The 16,781-nt window shown below is 41.1% G+C and overlaps 1 protein-coding gene across 3 annotated transcripts in view; it reads right to left on the bottom strand.

Moving 5' to 3' along the window:
- ARHGAP26 (Rho GTPase activating protein 26) overlaps positions 1-16,781 on the bottom strand; it is a 311,322-nt gene that overhangs the window by 20,434 nt on the left and 274,107 nt on the right. For 2 of the 3 annotated variants that reach the window (XM_066591243.1, XM_066591244.1), the window contains 2 exons: positions 15,960-16,064; positions 420-508 (listed from right to left, as the gene is read on the bottom strand). In XM_066591243.1, the coding sequence (XP_066447340.1) occupies positions 420-508; positions 15,960-16,064 (194 nt within the window). The remainder of the gene's footprint in view (positions 1-419; positions 509-15,959; positions 16,065-16,781) is intronic. The other variant, XM_066591246.1, reaches the window with a different exon arrangement.

Below are 16,781 nucleotides of genomic sequence, written 5' to 3'. Positions count from 1 at the left end.
CCAAATTGGCAGCGTGAAATGGCTGAGGCATGAAACCGAGATAAAGACAGTTTAATAAACCAGATGTATGAACTGTGAAACAAAGGTGTTTTTGATGTTAGGATCATCCAACATAAGTTTGGCAGGTGCTTTAACTCATAACATTTGGGCCTTCCATATGAATTATTCATTTGACAATAGGTGCCAACAGCTCCTCCTGAAGAATATATATGCTGGGGAAAGGTAATGTAACAGCTGATAGAAATCCATCACATTTAGGTCACGAAATGTAAAGAAAAAGGAAGCTTAATTCACTGTTAAATTTTCCAAAAACGTAGTTTATGAATAAAGTTGATCAATGAATTCTAACAGGCAGACGTGTAGAAAAACAGCATTTTAGATTTGTAGAATAAGTCCTGCAAAATAAACCATTAACTTACCATTTTCGAACACTGTGCCTGCTGTAAATGAAAGCTCAGAGTCATGCTCGGCTTTGCATGCATATAACGCCTTTGCTCTCCTTGGCAAACTGTAAAAGGAAAAAAAGGCCAAAAAATAAGTCTATTTGACTTGTCTGTGAGTAGATATAATATACACACATTATATAAATATACACATACATACAGAGACAAACTTCAGAGCGTTATATCATTACTTTGTATTATCTAGGTTATATTAGTTTTTGTTACATAATGATTCAATATTTTTCCAGAGGGGTAGAAGTTACTAGCCTTGAAATGCCAAGACCAACTTCATTAAATATCTGTCCAAGTGCTACATTAGTTTCTCTGGACCTTAGTAGATGGCAAATATCACAACCAAAAATACGTGAGAGTAGTGATGAAGGAAGAGACTAACTCCATGAAAGAGCACGCTCATCAGCCTGAAATAATCATAGGACTGATAGGCTTCAATACCTAGATTCTCAAAGATACTAGAAGACATAACAAAAGATACAATGTTTGTATCAGACTTATGCAGAACTTTCCATGTAGCAGCGCTGACAGTGGGTGCCCACTCAGCTGAGTCTTTGAGTAGTGGACCCGGCTGAGCAACCATTGATGTCCAAGAAAAAAAAAATCATCTCAAAATAGAACTACTCACAGACTGGTCAATGTTTTTAAGGTAAAGCCCTCATAATGTTGGCAGAGACTTCTAAAACTGACCCCTAGGGTGACGTCACATCGTGACGTTTTCCTGGCAGACTGTTTTTGCAGGGTAGTTTGCCATTGCCTTCCCCAGTCATCTTTTACCCACCAGGCTGGGTACTCATTTTACCGACCTCAGAAGGATGGAAGGCTGAGTGAACCTTGAGCCGGCTACCTGAACCAAGCGGGGACACACATGTAGATAAACCAAAGCCATTTCTTAATAAAGTCCTGTGGTGTGGTAAATAGAAGATTGAACTCTTTATAAACCATCACAAGACATGCTTATAGGAAAAAAAGCAGTATCTTGCCAACAGTTAGAGGGCCGCGCCAGCGAAAACACATTTCTATACCACATAGGATGTCTCCTATATATGTTACAATGACCTCCTGGAATCCTTCTCTTCAGGTGGGTGCTGTGATCTGATTGTAACTGCCTGGGAATTACTTGTTTCAAGAACTCACTATTTCAGTCACCAGAATTCCTGTATGACAAACATGCATCAGCTGTACCGCATAGGCTCTTCACAGGGGGGAGAAAATCTCCTATTACAGTTACTGCTGCTGATTAAAGGCTACTGACACACTCCTAACTATATGCAAATAAGGAAGATGGAAAAATACCTCTGCAGTGCCACCTATTGGATGGCAGCATTCCTTCAAATCAATGCTTGACCCTTTAAACAGGTCTGTAGAGTAATGATTGCCAAGCCAGGATCCTACTGTACCACTGATGAGGGGCAAAAACCCTGAAACGACTGTCTGTGTATGGGTTCTGGTTTGGTTTTCAATTCCCAATTATTGCTCCACAGACCTGTAAAAAGGGTCAAGCATTAATTTGAATGAACGCTGCCATCCAATAGGTGGTGCTGCAGAGGAATTATTCCATCTTTCTTATTTGCATATTACCCAGAGGAGCATGGATGGCCTTATATGTCTGCTCCCTTACCTTCTTGGTGCTCTCCCTAAGAATTGATGTTACCCCTCCAGACTGATAGGAGTTTGTCGTCGTCCCCCCATTTACTTTGTGAAGAGCCTGTGCAGTACAGTCCATTCAGTTTCATCACACAAGAATTCTGGTAACTGAAACTGACTTCTTGCAAGAACAGAGAGACATGCAAGTCCCAGGCGGTCGCAATGAGATCACATGACCCACCTGTAGAGGAGGATTCCAGGAACTTTCAGATAGAAAGGAAAAAGTAAACAAAGTAATACTTGTAGACTTACATATATACTGGGGGACTAGTTACATAATGCCAGAAAAACAAAAAGTAACCGGAGCGACTCTTTAAAACATGGGTTTAGGTCTAGTATTTGGAATCTTATGATAGCCATGGAAGCGATGGTAGCATGGAATAGCCATGGTAGCATGGAAATTATCAGGGGAAGAATGAAGTTTACTGACTATGAAAAAATCCAAGAAGCCAAAGTCTCAGAGTCGGTGAATACATTAAAGTTGAAAAGACATTGGATATAACAATTACACAATGATCCAAAGCACACTACAAAAATGAAGCATGGACCATTTCAAGAAAGAAAAGCTTTAGAACAGTTTAATAGCCCTCAGCCATAAAGAGTTCTGATGTTAAATATTCTTGTATCAATTTCCCTGGTTAGTCAATAAACAAAAGTTAACATTGTTATTTGACATTTTTTATCCACCGCAATCACTTGATCAAGATTTGACAAATTTAAATTTTAAGAGGTAAATCCCACCCTTGAATTAATTTACATAAAAGGACAATTCACTTAAAGGGGTTGTCCCGAGGCAGCAAGTGGGTCTATACACTTCTGCATGGCCATAATAATGCACTTTGTAATGTACATTGTGCATTAATTATGAGCCATACAGAAGTTATAAAAAGTTTTATACTTACCTGCTCCGTTGCTGGCGTCCTCGTCTCCATGGTGCCGACTAATTTTCGCCCTCCGATGGCCAAATTAGCCGCGCTTGCGCAGTCCGGGTCTTCTCCTCTTCTCTATGGGGCTCCGTGTAGCTCCGTGTAGCTCCGCCCCGTCACGTGCCGATTCCAGCCAATCAGGAGGCTGGAATCGGCAATGGACCGCACAGAAGCCCTGCGGTCCATGAAGACAGAGGATCCCGGCGGCCATCTTCAGCAGGTGAGTATGAAGACGCCGGACCGCCGGGATTCAGGTAAGCGCTGTGCGGGTGGGTTTTTTAACCCCTGCATCGGGGTTGTCTCGCGCCGAACGGGTGGGGGGGGGGTTTAAAAAAAAAAAAAACCCGTTTCGGCGCGGGACATCTCCTTTAATCACAAAGCACTATGCAGTAAATCATTGGACAGTGCAAATTTAAACAATCATTTCAGTGTAAACACGCCAGACTATTGAACGACGAATGAGAATTCGTTCGCTTCTCGTTCAATTTAGGCAGGCATAAAAATAATTGTTTGCTCATTTACACGTACAGTGAATGTGAAGGACTTACAAACTAAATCTAAAGGATTACTCTGCCTATATAAAGCATGAGAGAACCCTGTCATCGTTTACTCGATTTATCACTCTGTGTAAAAGGAGCTTAAGCCCCTAAGCCTAGAACAGGCAGCCAGACAACTATACTCAACATCTAATGTAAGAGAAGCGTCAAAGGTAGACCTGAAACCATGTCAGCCACCAGAGGGGCACTAGACTGCTGTCTGGACCAAACTACTGAAAGCAGCTATGCATATGAAGGGAAGAATAGTATGAAATAAATGGTAAATCCTGTTTTTGCAGAAATTTCTACAAAATTGTAAAAAAAAAAAAAAAAAAAGGTAAAAAAAACCAAACTTTGCTTAAAGTTTTTGCTCTGCAGAGCTTTTGTCAGCTTCTATAAATGACCAAACATTTGACATTTGTGGTGTGCAAAGTTTTGCATAAGACTGTACATATTTGCCAGGTCAAAAAAGTTTCCCTTGCACCGTATCATGTTAACCGTGCAGTCAGAATACTTCGACTTGTTTAAAGAAAATCTATTTGAAACCAGAAGTTGGCAGGTCTGCTACTGTGCAAGTCCAAAAATACAACTTTCCAGACCAAACCTGCTGGATGGCACTATAAGCAGCTGTAACGTTATTTACCTATTAGGATAGAACAATCATAGGTTGCAATCGCTTTACACTGAAAATTAACTGTGTTGCTCCTTCTACCTTCGTGAACGAAGTTGAGGAAACAGGGAAAGAGTGGGAAGTTGCTGCTTGAAGCGAAGGGAAGTCTTTGTTATGAGCTGTCTACATTAGTTTTAATGCATGTATACGCTTGACACCTTGCGAGACCTTTTCCCCCTCTACTTATTAAGTTATGGATAGAATTTCAAGAGCCCATGGTTACTTTTCCTCATCTGCCCTTCTGTAAAGTGCAAATCAGGTAACACAGCTGGATGCAGCTAAAGTAAAGACGTACTTACTGGTCTGTGCAGATAATTTATCTTGACATGTCAAGTAAATCATATAGGAGAGAAAAGATTAATTGTATCCAGTAGCTTGCTGGCAAAGCTGGAGTCTGAAACCCATCTACTGCGGGCTGTACATTCCCAGATATTATCTCTGCAGCTGGTAAACACTGAAAAACCCACAAACGTTTGAAAGAATAAGATGCAGGTATGAATATATAGTAGAATTGGTTTTCAAGGAAGTTGGGTGACTGAGTGGAAAAAATAACATTTGTGGATATGATTGTATACACAGATTATTCATTTAGGCTAGACTCACATCGACGTCCAGCTTTTGGTTGCAAACGGATCTTTTTTTTTTTTTTTAAACTTTAATTTACATCGCTTGGTCCTGGGCTTTAATCCCAGCTGATAGCAAAAAGTATGGGGGTAGGATTCAAGCTCCTGAAATCAAGCAGAAGGTCAGGTCCTTGGATGTTACCCAGAGAAAATTAAAACAGGTTTTAGCGGCTCCTGTCTTCTCCTTTATAGCGCCATGTAGTGGAGAGAGAAAGCAGAAGTATTATTTTCACTATTTGGCCCGACAATCATGTGACCACCGAGTGCTCCCTGGTATAGCAGAGCTGCAAGGTCTTAGCAGATATTCTCCTCTGGATCCTATGGATGCCCCAGTTGCAGTGGAAAAAGTGTGAAATTAAAAAAAACAAAACTAGACAGACAACATGAATGACCCTTAAAAAGGTCTTGTATGATGTCATGGGGGACTTAAATGTTAAAAAAAATTTAAAAAAAAAAGAATAAAATAAAAATATATACATAAAAAAAATAAATGGCTCAACGCAACCAAAACTATCACCATATGTGCCATATAATCCAAAAATACACAAATCCTAGATCAAATTGAAATATAAGCCCTACCCTGAAAATAAGTCATGGCTGAAGAAAAAATTAAAAAAATAAAAAAAAAACTAGAAGCACTGTCCGTGGCTCTGCTGCAGCTTCTCCCTTGGTCCCCGGGACTGGAAGTCACTCTTCTAGCAGGGGATTGAAAAACCCCTGCTTCCTGGAAGCGCAGGCTGTGATTGGCTGACGCTTAGTCAGAGCCAACAATTGATGAATAGCTGCGATTGGCTCATCGAGCATTGGCTGTGATTGGCCAAGTGTCAGCCAATCAGAGGCAGCGATTTTTCAGTACCTGGCCAGAAGAGAAGACAACCAGTGCCGGGGACCGGGAAGAAGATGCGGTCGGGCTGACAGCGCTTCTTAAGTGATGTATGTATATATATTTTTTTTTTTTTCTGCAGCTAGGGCTTAAGTTATGGCTTTGACAGTAGGATTTCCTACTGTCAAAGTTGCATCGCACTGCACGAAAGCCGTGTTGTTGTGCGATGCGACAGAGGAAGGCTCCATAGGGAAACATGGGCTACAAAACCTGACAAGTCGTGTGCATATCGCGGGATTCACAAGATTTTTGTGTTGGGTTGTCACATGCTACAAAATCTCTCACATGTGAATTAACCCATAGGAAAGCATGGGCTTTACATACATGCAATTTGCAGCATTGTAGCAACGAGTCTTTGTCGCCCGTGTAAACGAGGCCTAAATAATAGTCAGTAAACCGCTGCCATTATTTACAGTGACTCTGATCTACCCCATATAAAGTTCAGCGCTTCTAGTAGAATTTTCTTGACATTTTCTTTGTTGCATTTTTCAGCGAAAGCCAAGGTTTGTAAAGAGTTTACAACACAAAGGAATCTGATTGGCACCCTTCTGACTGACACCTTTCAACAAACTATTTCCAAGTCTTTATATATACCATGGAACACAGTGAAGACAGATCAAGAAGTGGATTACATTTGGCACAACAGCTGCATTACCAAGAACTGGATGCCCCTCAAAAATTGATAAAAAGACCAGTAGAAAATTGGGCCGGGAGGTCGTCAAGTGGCCGGCGGCAACATTAAAGGGGTTGTCCCGCGCCGAAACGGGGTTTTTTTTTTTTCAACCCCCCCCCCGTTCAGCGCGAGACAACCCCGATGCAGGGAAGTAAAGAAAGTTTACCGGAGCGCTTACCTTAATCCCCGCGCTCCGGTGACTTCAATACTTACCGCTGAAGATGGCCGCCGGGATCCTCTGTCTTCGTGGACCGCAGCTCTTCTGTGCGGTCCACTGCCGATTCCAGCCTCCTGATTGGCTGGAATCGGCACGTGACGGGGCGGAGCTACATGGAGCCGCTCTCTGGCACGAGCGGCTCCATAGAAGACTGCTGAAGACCCGGACTGCGCAAGCGCGGCTAATTTGGCCATCGGAGGCCAAAAATTAGTCGGCACCATGGAGACGAGGACGCTAGCAACGGAGCAGGTAAGTAAAAAACTTTTTATAACTTCTGTATGGCTCATAATTAATGCACAATGTATATTACAAAGTGCATTATTATGGCCATACAGAAGTGTATAGACCCACTTGCTGCCGCGGGACAACCCCTTTAAAGGAGCTGCAGGAGTTTCTGGCAAGTATTGGCTGACTAGTGCATGTGACAACTATCTCCCGTATTCTTCATATGTCTGAGCTGTGGGGGTAGAGTGGCAAGATTGATGTTTTTCTGTGTTAGAAAAGGCTTCCAACGACGACTATGTTTTGCCCAAATCAACATCAAATCTGACAAAACTATTTTGGAGAATGTGTTATCGTTAGAGTTGAGCGAACGTACTCTGCCGAGCTTGATACTCGAGCGAGCATCACGCCGTGTTTGACCCCGCCGCTGATGTGTCAGATTTGACTCCTCCCTGCTGCGCACGCCAACATAGTTTGTGGATGGAGGGAGCGCGAGAAAACAAAACAAGAGCTCGGCAACCGGCGGGTCACATACAAAAATGCTTGAGTCTCCCATTAAAGTCAATGGGGTTCATTACTCGAATAGCGCTCTCGAATTTTACGAATAACGAGGACCCGAGCATTTTGGTGCTCGCTCATCTCTAGTTATGGTCTAATGAGACCAAGTGGGAACTTTTTGGCCATAATTTCAAAAGATATGTTAGGCACAAAGCCAACATTGCACATCACCAAATTAACATCATACCCACAGTGAGGATGTTGGAGGCAGCATTACGCTTTGGAGCGGTTTTTCTGCCGCTGGAACTGGGGCTTTAGTCAAAGTGGAGGGAATTCTAAACCGTTCCAAATATCAGCCCATTTTGGCAAAAAACCTTTAGGCCTCTGCTAAAAAGCTGAAGATGAAAAGGAATTTCTCCTTTCAGCATAACAATGACCCAAAGCATACCTCCAAGTCACAAAAAATGGCATCACCAGAAGACCAAAGTTTTGGAATAGCCCAGCCAGAGCCCAGACTTGAAAATCTGTGGTTTGACCTGAAGAGGATGCTACACACAAGATGCCCTCATAATAAGACACATTTGGAGCACTTTTGCAAGGAAGAGTGAGTAAAGATTGCCAAGTCGAAATGTGCCATGCTGATAGACACCTACCCAAAAAAACCTGAAGGCCGTCATAAAGTCAAAGGGTACATCAACAAAGTATTAGTAGTAGGGTGTGCATATTTATGCAACCATATTTTTCATATATATCAATTTTTTCACCTCATTATTTCAGTATTTTTTCAATGGAATCCTATGGATAACGGGTCACATTAAAGTTGGGAAATAAATCTAAAATGATTCATCTTTGTTGGATTTTCTAACATGACAAAAACATGGCAGGGGTGTGTAGACTTTGTATCCACTGAATATAGAGGGAAGCAATGTCATTCCAGAAAAGGATATGACAAAAAAAAAAATCATTCTGGAAACAAACTTGAAGAAAATACTGGAACACAACTGAAATGCTACTGTCCTTCGCAATTTCGCTAACAAAATTTTGCCTGCACATGTTCATTTCAGCCCTGATCTGCATTTCATGCATCTCAATATTGAGGGTTGGTCAGTGACAGGTTACCGATGTTATCGTTCAGTCTCAGAGTTCTTCAATTACAAGAAGTACTTTTCAGTTATCCTGATGGAAGTTGCTGACGCCTAGTATGGGGTTGTCACTGTGGACATTGCAGAATATGAATGAACAAATGATTAGAGTCTTCAAGAACTCTGCTATGTGATGGAGACTAACCGGAGATTTTGGACTTCCTCCACCATTGCCCCATTTCCTGGGACGGATGGACCTCCTATGCCTTTTGTTTTAGTCGATGTGTGGCAAATTGTTAAAGCCCTATGCTAGTCTCAGACTGAATTACAGAACACTCATCTTCAATTAGAGATTAACATAAGCAAGACAGCTGGTGGAGAGGGACTTTGGCATACTCACTGGAGATCTTTCCCTAGGCCAAATTCAGTTAAAGCCTGATGTGGTCGGTGATGTAATTAAAGCACACATCGTCCTCCAAAACTTTATGTCTAAGCAGCCACTATCCGTTGATTTACTTGAGCCAGACTCCATTCTTCATGGCGTAGATCAATCAGGTACAAGGTTCACCGTGGCTACATGGAGGTGTGGGATGATTTTGCAGAACTCTTCTCGTCACGCACACGCTTACTTTATGTCATACTACTGTTTAATAGCTTTTCTACCAGGTATTTTAACTCTGCATTGTATTTTGGGTTTTAATCTAAGTTATTTATAAAAGTACTATCAAGTAAGTTTATCAAGGTTTTACCCTACTTTTTTCAGGATTCTTTGGTACTATGTAGTGATTTATGTAAATTGAGAGTTCCTGCAATAATTTCAAGTAGTTTAAAAATAAAATTTTAATTCATTTTAGCTCTATAGGATGATATTTTCGACAAAGGTGACTGCTACAGAGATTTTTAGGGTGTATATGATGCTTAATAGTCAGTGTGTCAGTTATGCTAAGCCAAGCAGGCCCCACATGTTGCCCAAGTGTGCTGGCTGAACACATACCCGAGTGCCATGGAAGGCTGGCACACGTGTACCTTTGTTCCATATGTAGCGATTCCACAGCTCAACTAACCTTTGTGTCTGTTATGCTGAACAGGCCCTGCAAATCGCTCAAAATCTGCTTGGAGAAGACATACCCGTGTAACCTACGAGACTTGGATATCTCAGCGTAGCACAGACATGTACCTTACTTTGTTCTCTAGGTAGGTATTCCAAAGCTCAACCAACATGTATCTGGTGATCTGTCTGATCTCTACTTCAAGGTCACTTTAAATGGTCTAAATTAGTAAATTAAATGTTAGAGTGATAGCCAAAGTTTGATAAAGTTTTGTTTTGACAGCAACCATTTCTGAAAAACGGAGAAAGTGCAGCTATACTACATGTAAACTACTTTTCAGAAGTAATCCTTTTAATCAGTATTTTTAGTTCTAAAAAAAAAAAAAAAAAAAAGGTTTTACAGCACAAAATAGGATACAACCAATATGGCCACACTTTCTGTTGCCACTTAAAGGGCTACTCTGACAAAAACATTTTTCCATGCCTGCCCCCCTCATCTAATTAACTGTCACACACTGGAGGTCTCCTCTACATATACCAGTCACTTCCATGCAGTGCCGAGTCCTTTCAGCCACCATCGTGAGAGTTAGATGTTTTACTTCCAGTTTGCATTGTGTGATAGATGTCAAACAGAACAGCATTAGCTGTTCTATCCGGGGAGCAGGCAGTTTAATTATCATTACCTTCTGTATTCACCGAAATAAGTTGCAGCCCATAAGTATACAGTCAGGAGTATGAGCTGTGATCTCTTCTATTATAACTGTGTGACAGGAGCAGTGTGATCATCAGTAACTGACAGTAGTGCATGTCTCCCCCTCAACAGTTTCTGTGGGAGATCTATGTAACAGCATCACACAGGCTGTGAATGGACTAGAAAAGGAGTCTAGAACCCCCAAATCATTTTGAGCTGATCAGAACTAAGATCACATGACCACCTGAGGAAAAAAACTAACAAAAAAAGAGTCTCGAAGATTCAGACAGACAGAAATAACTAACGAAGATAACACTAGCGGACTTGCATATACCGGGGGATAACTACATAATGAATGCATTTTAAGAATTGCCAGAGTGGCCCTTTAAATCTGAAGTTAAAGCAGCAGATCATGAATTGTATTTTCTTAACTATATGTAGTCAATTTTACATTTCGTGTGGACATCCTCCTTACAGCTTTCCTTTTTACAGTTTTCATGACTGTGTAGCCTGTAGAGGGGCTACAAGGAAGAAAGAGTACACTTTTACTAAGTGGACTCATTCCTCCAATTAGGAGCTGAAAAGCACAATTTAAGAAACCCTTCCATAAAGTACAACCGGTAATGGCTTGATCACATCAGTGTTTGGGGATTACGTTATCCTACTTATTTCGGGAAGCAGGAGAATGAAACCCCCTAGCTAAGCGGACTCTATTGATTATGAAGGCTTTTCGATTTCTATACAGCCATCCGGCATTTAGCTGGAATTTACAGGATGAAATAGCCATTAACAGAGTTTTCCAGATGTGCAAAAAAAAACAAAAAACGCAACAGGTCCATTAATCCTTTCCAATCCACTGTCGGACATCTAAAGACATTCTGATTGAAGGATGTACAGCTCCGATGTCTGAAAAAGTCCGGCAGGGTATTCTTACTGTATATTACTGGCCGCTTTGTTGTCGGGGGCCTCTCCAGCATGCCCCATACCGCAGTAATGGCTCCACCAGTAGCTGGCGCCATTGCAAAAAGGCAGAAACAGAAAGCCCCATAGGAAACTTTGCAATCCAAAATTGGATTGCAAAGGGTTAAATGTGTAGATATACAGTGAATCCACGCATATCCTGCGTATTAATTACATATTTACATAATTCCATTGATTTCAATGGGCTATTTTGGTCTGTAATATAGGCCAAAAAAACAAAGGTGTCACTACCCCAATGCAAACTATTGGGGATCAGCACTGTATATTATGTGGGGACTTTACAGCGTATTCTACTCCTAAGGGAATGAGCCCAGGAGAAAGACTTTCAAACCAGAAACTTTGGTATACTGAGGTATATAAACTTAAAGGAAACAACTGTAAATGCAGCAAAGCAAATCTTGTCTAAATCATCAGAACTGGGTAAAATTATAAGGATTTCAACTCACACTAATTCTAGCTTTAGGAAGAGGGAGGATATTCTATTTTACTCGGCATCCTCCTGATAAAATATATAAACACAACATGAGAATCTTCAGTTCAATTGCATTTTAGGAGTAGAAGCAATGTAAATTCGGAAGTGACTAAGCTAGAGAATGGGGAACAATACTAAAAAAAACAGAATTGAAAAACGTGTCAAGAGGAGAGCATGAGTGAGTCACCAGCAAGCACCCAAATCCTAAATTAGTCACTGACCTCAAGTAGGTTACAGCGCCAAACAGATGCTTTTATGAACACCTCGACTAACATACGCTCCTTGTCAAAAAATTAAAATCAAGTACCCAGAAGGAGTTGTCAGTTTGCTGCAAAACCCATCATGCAGTTACATCTCAGGCAGATATGCAAATGGTTAGACCAACGGTCTTGCCACCTGAGGCCCTAAAAGTGGTTCCACCCTTGGCCTATAAAAGAGGGCTCTCAGAGGCTACTTGTGTGGAGTGACCTCTTTTTCCGCTTGTATAGAGCTTGTTGATCACTAGACATGCCTCACAGAAATAAAGGGATATTGACCAGTTAACAGAGTCTGAGAGGGGGTGCATTATCAGAATGCAAGAAGCTGGATGGTTGTATTGGACGAATTGCCGCCACCTGGGCTGTTCTGACCAGACTGTTAGGAGGTGTTGGGACCAGAGGATGCATGAAGGTATACACGTAAGGTGACTTGGCTCAGGATTCCCTCAACAGAGCACCAGTAGAGAGAATCATCTGATTGTCCAACAAGCACAAGCAGCTCCAACTTTCATTGTCCGCCATCTTTACAGGCCCCTGTATCTGTCAGAACCATGTTCAGGCACTTGGGTGAAGGACATTTGGTCTCACAGTGCCCATTACGTGTATTGCCTTTGACACCTGCCCATGTTGTCTCTGTTTGCAGTGGTGTTGTGAATGACAAATTGGACTGTTGTGGAGCACGGGCAATGGCCGAGTTTGTGTATTGAGACCTAGGGGTGAGTGCTTCAATCCCACCTTCCCTGCAAAGTGGCACACTGCCCCCATTGGCTGCCATTGAATAAGATAGTGGGTCAACCTTACTAGTGATACGAGGGACAATAACAGCTCAGTGATATGTTCAGGACATCCTGCAGCCACCTGTTCTCTCTCATGGCAGGGCTACCAAGAAGACAGCCAGATCTACTTGGGTTTAGGAGTTGTCAAAAAGTCAATTTTTTTAATCAGCATAATTCCTGTGCGATTAAGCCTACCGCACAAGCTCTTTAGGAGGACACAAACTCTTATCACAGTTACTACTGATGATTAGAGGTTCCTGTCACACAGTTCTAATGAAGGAGAGGACAGTCCAGCCTCTAGCTGGCCCTGTGATGCTGTGCTGATGCATTATAAAAGTGTTAGCAGAACAGAGAAAGTGAGCAGGGAAAAATCTCTGTATCAAGATGGTGCCCAATAAGTATCAGAGAGGAGGCTGCACTGCATGGAGGTGCAGAGAGAAAGCAGAAGTGTTACTTCCACTATTTGGCCCACGTGACTGCCGAGTGCCCCCTGGGTCCTAGCAGACCTAGATCAGCTCTGTCAGTGATTACTGTCACTACAGGGAAATGTTGCCCTCTAATGGGGGCTCCTATGCAAAATTAAAATTAAATAAATAAAAAGACAATGTGAATGACCGAAAGAGGTCTTGTATGAGGTCATGGGGAACATAGATGGTAAAAATAAAATAGTTGTAAATATAAAAACAGAATAATAATAAAAATATATAAAAAAGGAAAAAAAAAATCACCACACCCTGGTCCTCAAGGGCGAATTTTTTTTGGAAAGTAGTACAGAAAAAAAATATATAAATTTGGTATCGCTGAAGCCTACTGACCCACAGAATAAAGTTAACATGTCACTTTTCAAGGACCACATACGCAATAAGAACCCCCCCCCCCCCAGAGAAATTGTGCAATTGCATTTGTGTTCTATTTCACCCCACATAGAAGATTTTTAAAGGTTTTCAGTACATTATATGGTACCATTGAAAAATACAACTTGTACAGCCCAAAAATTTATCAGACATCTATGTCAATGGAAAAATTAAAAAAAAGTTAAGACTTTTCGATAGTGGGGAGGTAAAAACAAAAGTAAAAAGGAAATTAAAAAAAAAATGGCTGTGTCCTCAAGGGGTTAAAGCACTTGAATCCTGTATAACCAGCTTTGGATGACAAGAAGACAAAAGCAACAATCATTAGCAGATCAGACTGCTTCAATGTACATTTAATTCATAAAGCAAATCTTCTAATCCCCAAAGCTGTGACATTTGGAGGGCCATTTGACATTCGATGTATTTTGGTTACTGTTACTGTGCTCCTCGCACCTCCGAGTGTCTTGTGAGGTGATGTCAGCGCGGTTATATTCTGGCCACTGTAATACCCTTCAAACCCTGCTGAGATTTCAAGGGCATGAACTAGTTAGAATACGCCTCTCATTTGTTTTGGACTGCAAGTATGGCAGGAGTCCAAGAATGCATTCCTGAGCTTTCCTTCTGCCCCTCTGCTGTTTGGTAATTGACTGTACTGAGTAAGTTTCAGATGGAAATGTGAAGGAAAATGCCGGTTTTTCTGAAGTGCTGATGGTGCTTTCCTTTATAACCAAAGCCTCAACAGAAACCGTATTTAGTATTTAAGTCTTTTGAGTGACACAGAAAAGCAGCTAAATCCAAACTTATTCTAATTACTTTCTGAATGCCGAGGCTAAAATGGTAATGACATAATGTGGGGGCACTACAAATTGCTGCTATAAAGTGATGTAGTGCTAAAAGAAATTGCAAACATGCAATTTGCCTGCCTATCCATCCACCTAGCAACTATATATACACCTTCTATTTTATTACAGCGTAGCTAAGACAGAATCTGTCATGTGTACACCCGCATTAGCCATTTCTGGCACAATGTCATCCTCTATTCACTTTTTGGGGCAGAAAAATTGAATTAAATGTTTTTTCCCCCCATTGCTTTCAATGAGGTCCCCCCCCCCCAAAAAAAGAAAAGGAAAAAAAAAACAAAAAACACACAATTCTACTACTCTAAAATGGAAGTGAGATACAAAATTCAGATGAAATGTCCTAAGATAGTGTGAAGCGGCCCTAACACTATATCTGCCTATTATAAGACATTTTTCACCATTTTCCCCTCTGTTTGCTCAGTTCTAATTCTCAGTTTTCCCTGAGCGCATGGGTGCAAACTAGTTACTATGAGGTCTCCAGACACTGCATACAGGAAGATAAGATCCTGCTACCGTATCATTGTTATTATGGTTTCTTGAATTCAGTTCACAAACCTGCTTCAAGAGATTTGCCAGGCAGAAGACTATACCTTGTACTTCAGTGTTTTGTGCCACTAGTAGGCAGATTGGAGTCAGGAAGGAATTTTTTCCTTAAAAATTGCAAAAATTGGCTTCTACCTCATTGTTTTGTTATTTTTTTCCTTCCTCTGGATCATTGGCGGGTAAATAGGCTGAACTGGAGGGACTTTTTTTTTCCGGCCTTACATACTATGTACGTTACACACATTCACTGCACACAGAGAAAAAAGGAGATCCTGCTCCCGTAGCTCTATGTCATACACACAATGTAGAGAAGCACTCAGCAGTGTTGCTGTGAATTAACAATGATCTGAGATATCACAATATCTAGAAGCTGCAGCCACGTCTGTGTAAGTCTCTGTTTCTGTCTCTCCCCGCATCCCCCATTACTTTCCATAGACTTCTATGGGCAGCATGTGACAGCAGCAAGCAAACCCCCCCCACTTCCTGTGTCGTCTTCTCTGCTCCTGCAGACAGCTTTACTTTAACAGGCAGTGAACAGCAAATTAGAAGGAAGGGGAGACCCTAGGGACCAGCCATTTCGAGGGATTTTTAAGAACAAAAATCTAATTATGTGATAACCATGCAAATCATGTTTATCTATAAGTACAAGTTTGTTGAAAAGTTGGTGACCATGTAAAACATGCTGTAGATCGCTAACTGGACTAACGCTCTGGTTTACTATACACTGGGAGACACACTACATTGTATGACAACGCTCATTACTGCTATGGAGAGGACATACTTCTTTACAAAATATATTTTGTAATTGCTGGTACACAGCTAGGAAAAGTTGATTAAGGTGAGAAAATATGTAATGATGAGTCACCATTCCGCATATTACAAGCCTACATCTGAGGGGCTTGGTCAGATTACAGAAAGAAATATTGTTGGGTTCATCTAATATGCCTCTAGTAAAGATACAGTGGACAAAAGGAGTGATGCCTCTACCGGCCCTCCTCCCTGCTGACTCAATACATACTTTATAACTGAAAATACTGCAACCACTAACCTGATTGGAGATGAATCATTAGAAGTTGATGATGTTGGCATTGGACTTGATGGGGCAGAGAACATAGGGCATGTAAGTGGTGATGTTGGACTTGGATTCAGTGAACTACAAAAAAAGAACAATTAGAAAATAAAAGTTAAAATGAAGGACAAAATAATAGAAACACACAAATGCACAGCAGGGTGTTTTCCGGGAATTTACTATTGATGACCTATCTCAGGTCAATAGTTGATTGGTGGAGACTGCCAATTGGGATTCCCCACTGATAATCTGATCTTCCAGCCAGCGGCTGAATTGGATATCTGCTTTGGTAGTGTCATAGAAGGCATTGCTCCCATGGACAGTGAGCTGGAGGATCACATGATCAGCAGGCATCCCAAGTGGTGGACCCCCACTGATCAACTATTGATGACTTATCCCAAGGATGGACCAATTTCTCATCTTGTCATGCTCACTTTCCAAGGGGAATAAATTTTATTTTTCAGTCTACATAACCTTATGAGGTTTTATGCTCAGGCCAATTTGTATTTTTTATGGAATTCAATGTACCAAAAAACATAAGTTATTTGAGGTGGAAGAAGAAAAACAAAAAAAAGATAAAATTGCAAATCCATCATTGTTTTTTGGTTTTCATTTTTACCTCATTCACTGTTAGGTAAAAATCCCATTCAGTTTATTCTGCAGGTTAGTACGATTACAGCGATTCCAAATTTATATAGTTTTTATTGTGTTTTATTGTTGTGAAGAAAAAATTGCTTTGCGTCGCCACATCCTGACACTTAAGTTTTGTATTTTTTCCATCGATGGAGTTGTGTGAAGGCT

This window comes from Eleutherodactylus coqui, chromosome 2 (genome assembly GCF_035609145.1).
Source record: "Eleutherodactylus coqui strain aEleCoq1 chromosome 2, aEleCoq1.hap1, whole genome shotgun sequence".
NCBI lineage: Eukaryota > Metazoa > Chordata > Amphibia > Anura > Eleutherodactylidae > Eleutherodactylus > Eleutherodactylus coqui.
Note: the sequence above shows the minus strand (reverse complement) of the source record. Positions and strands in the feature narration are given on the sequence as shown.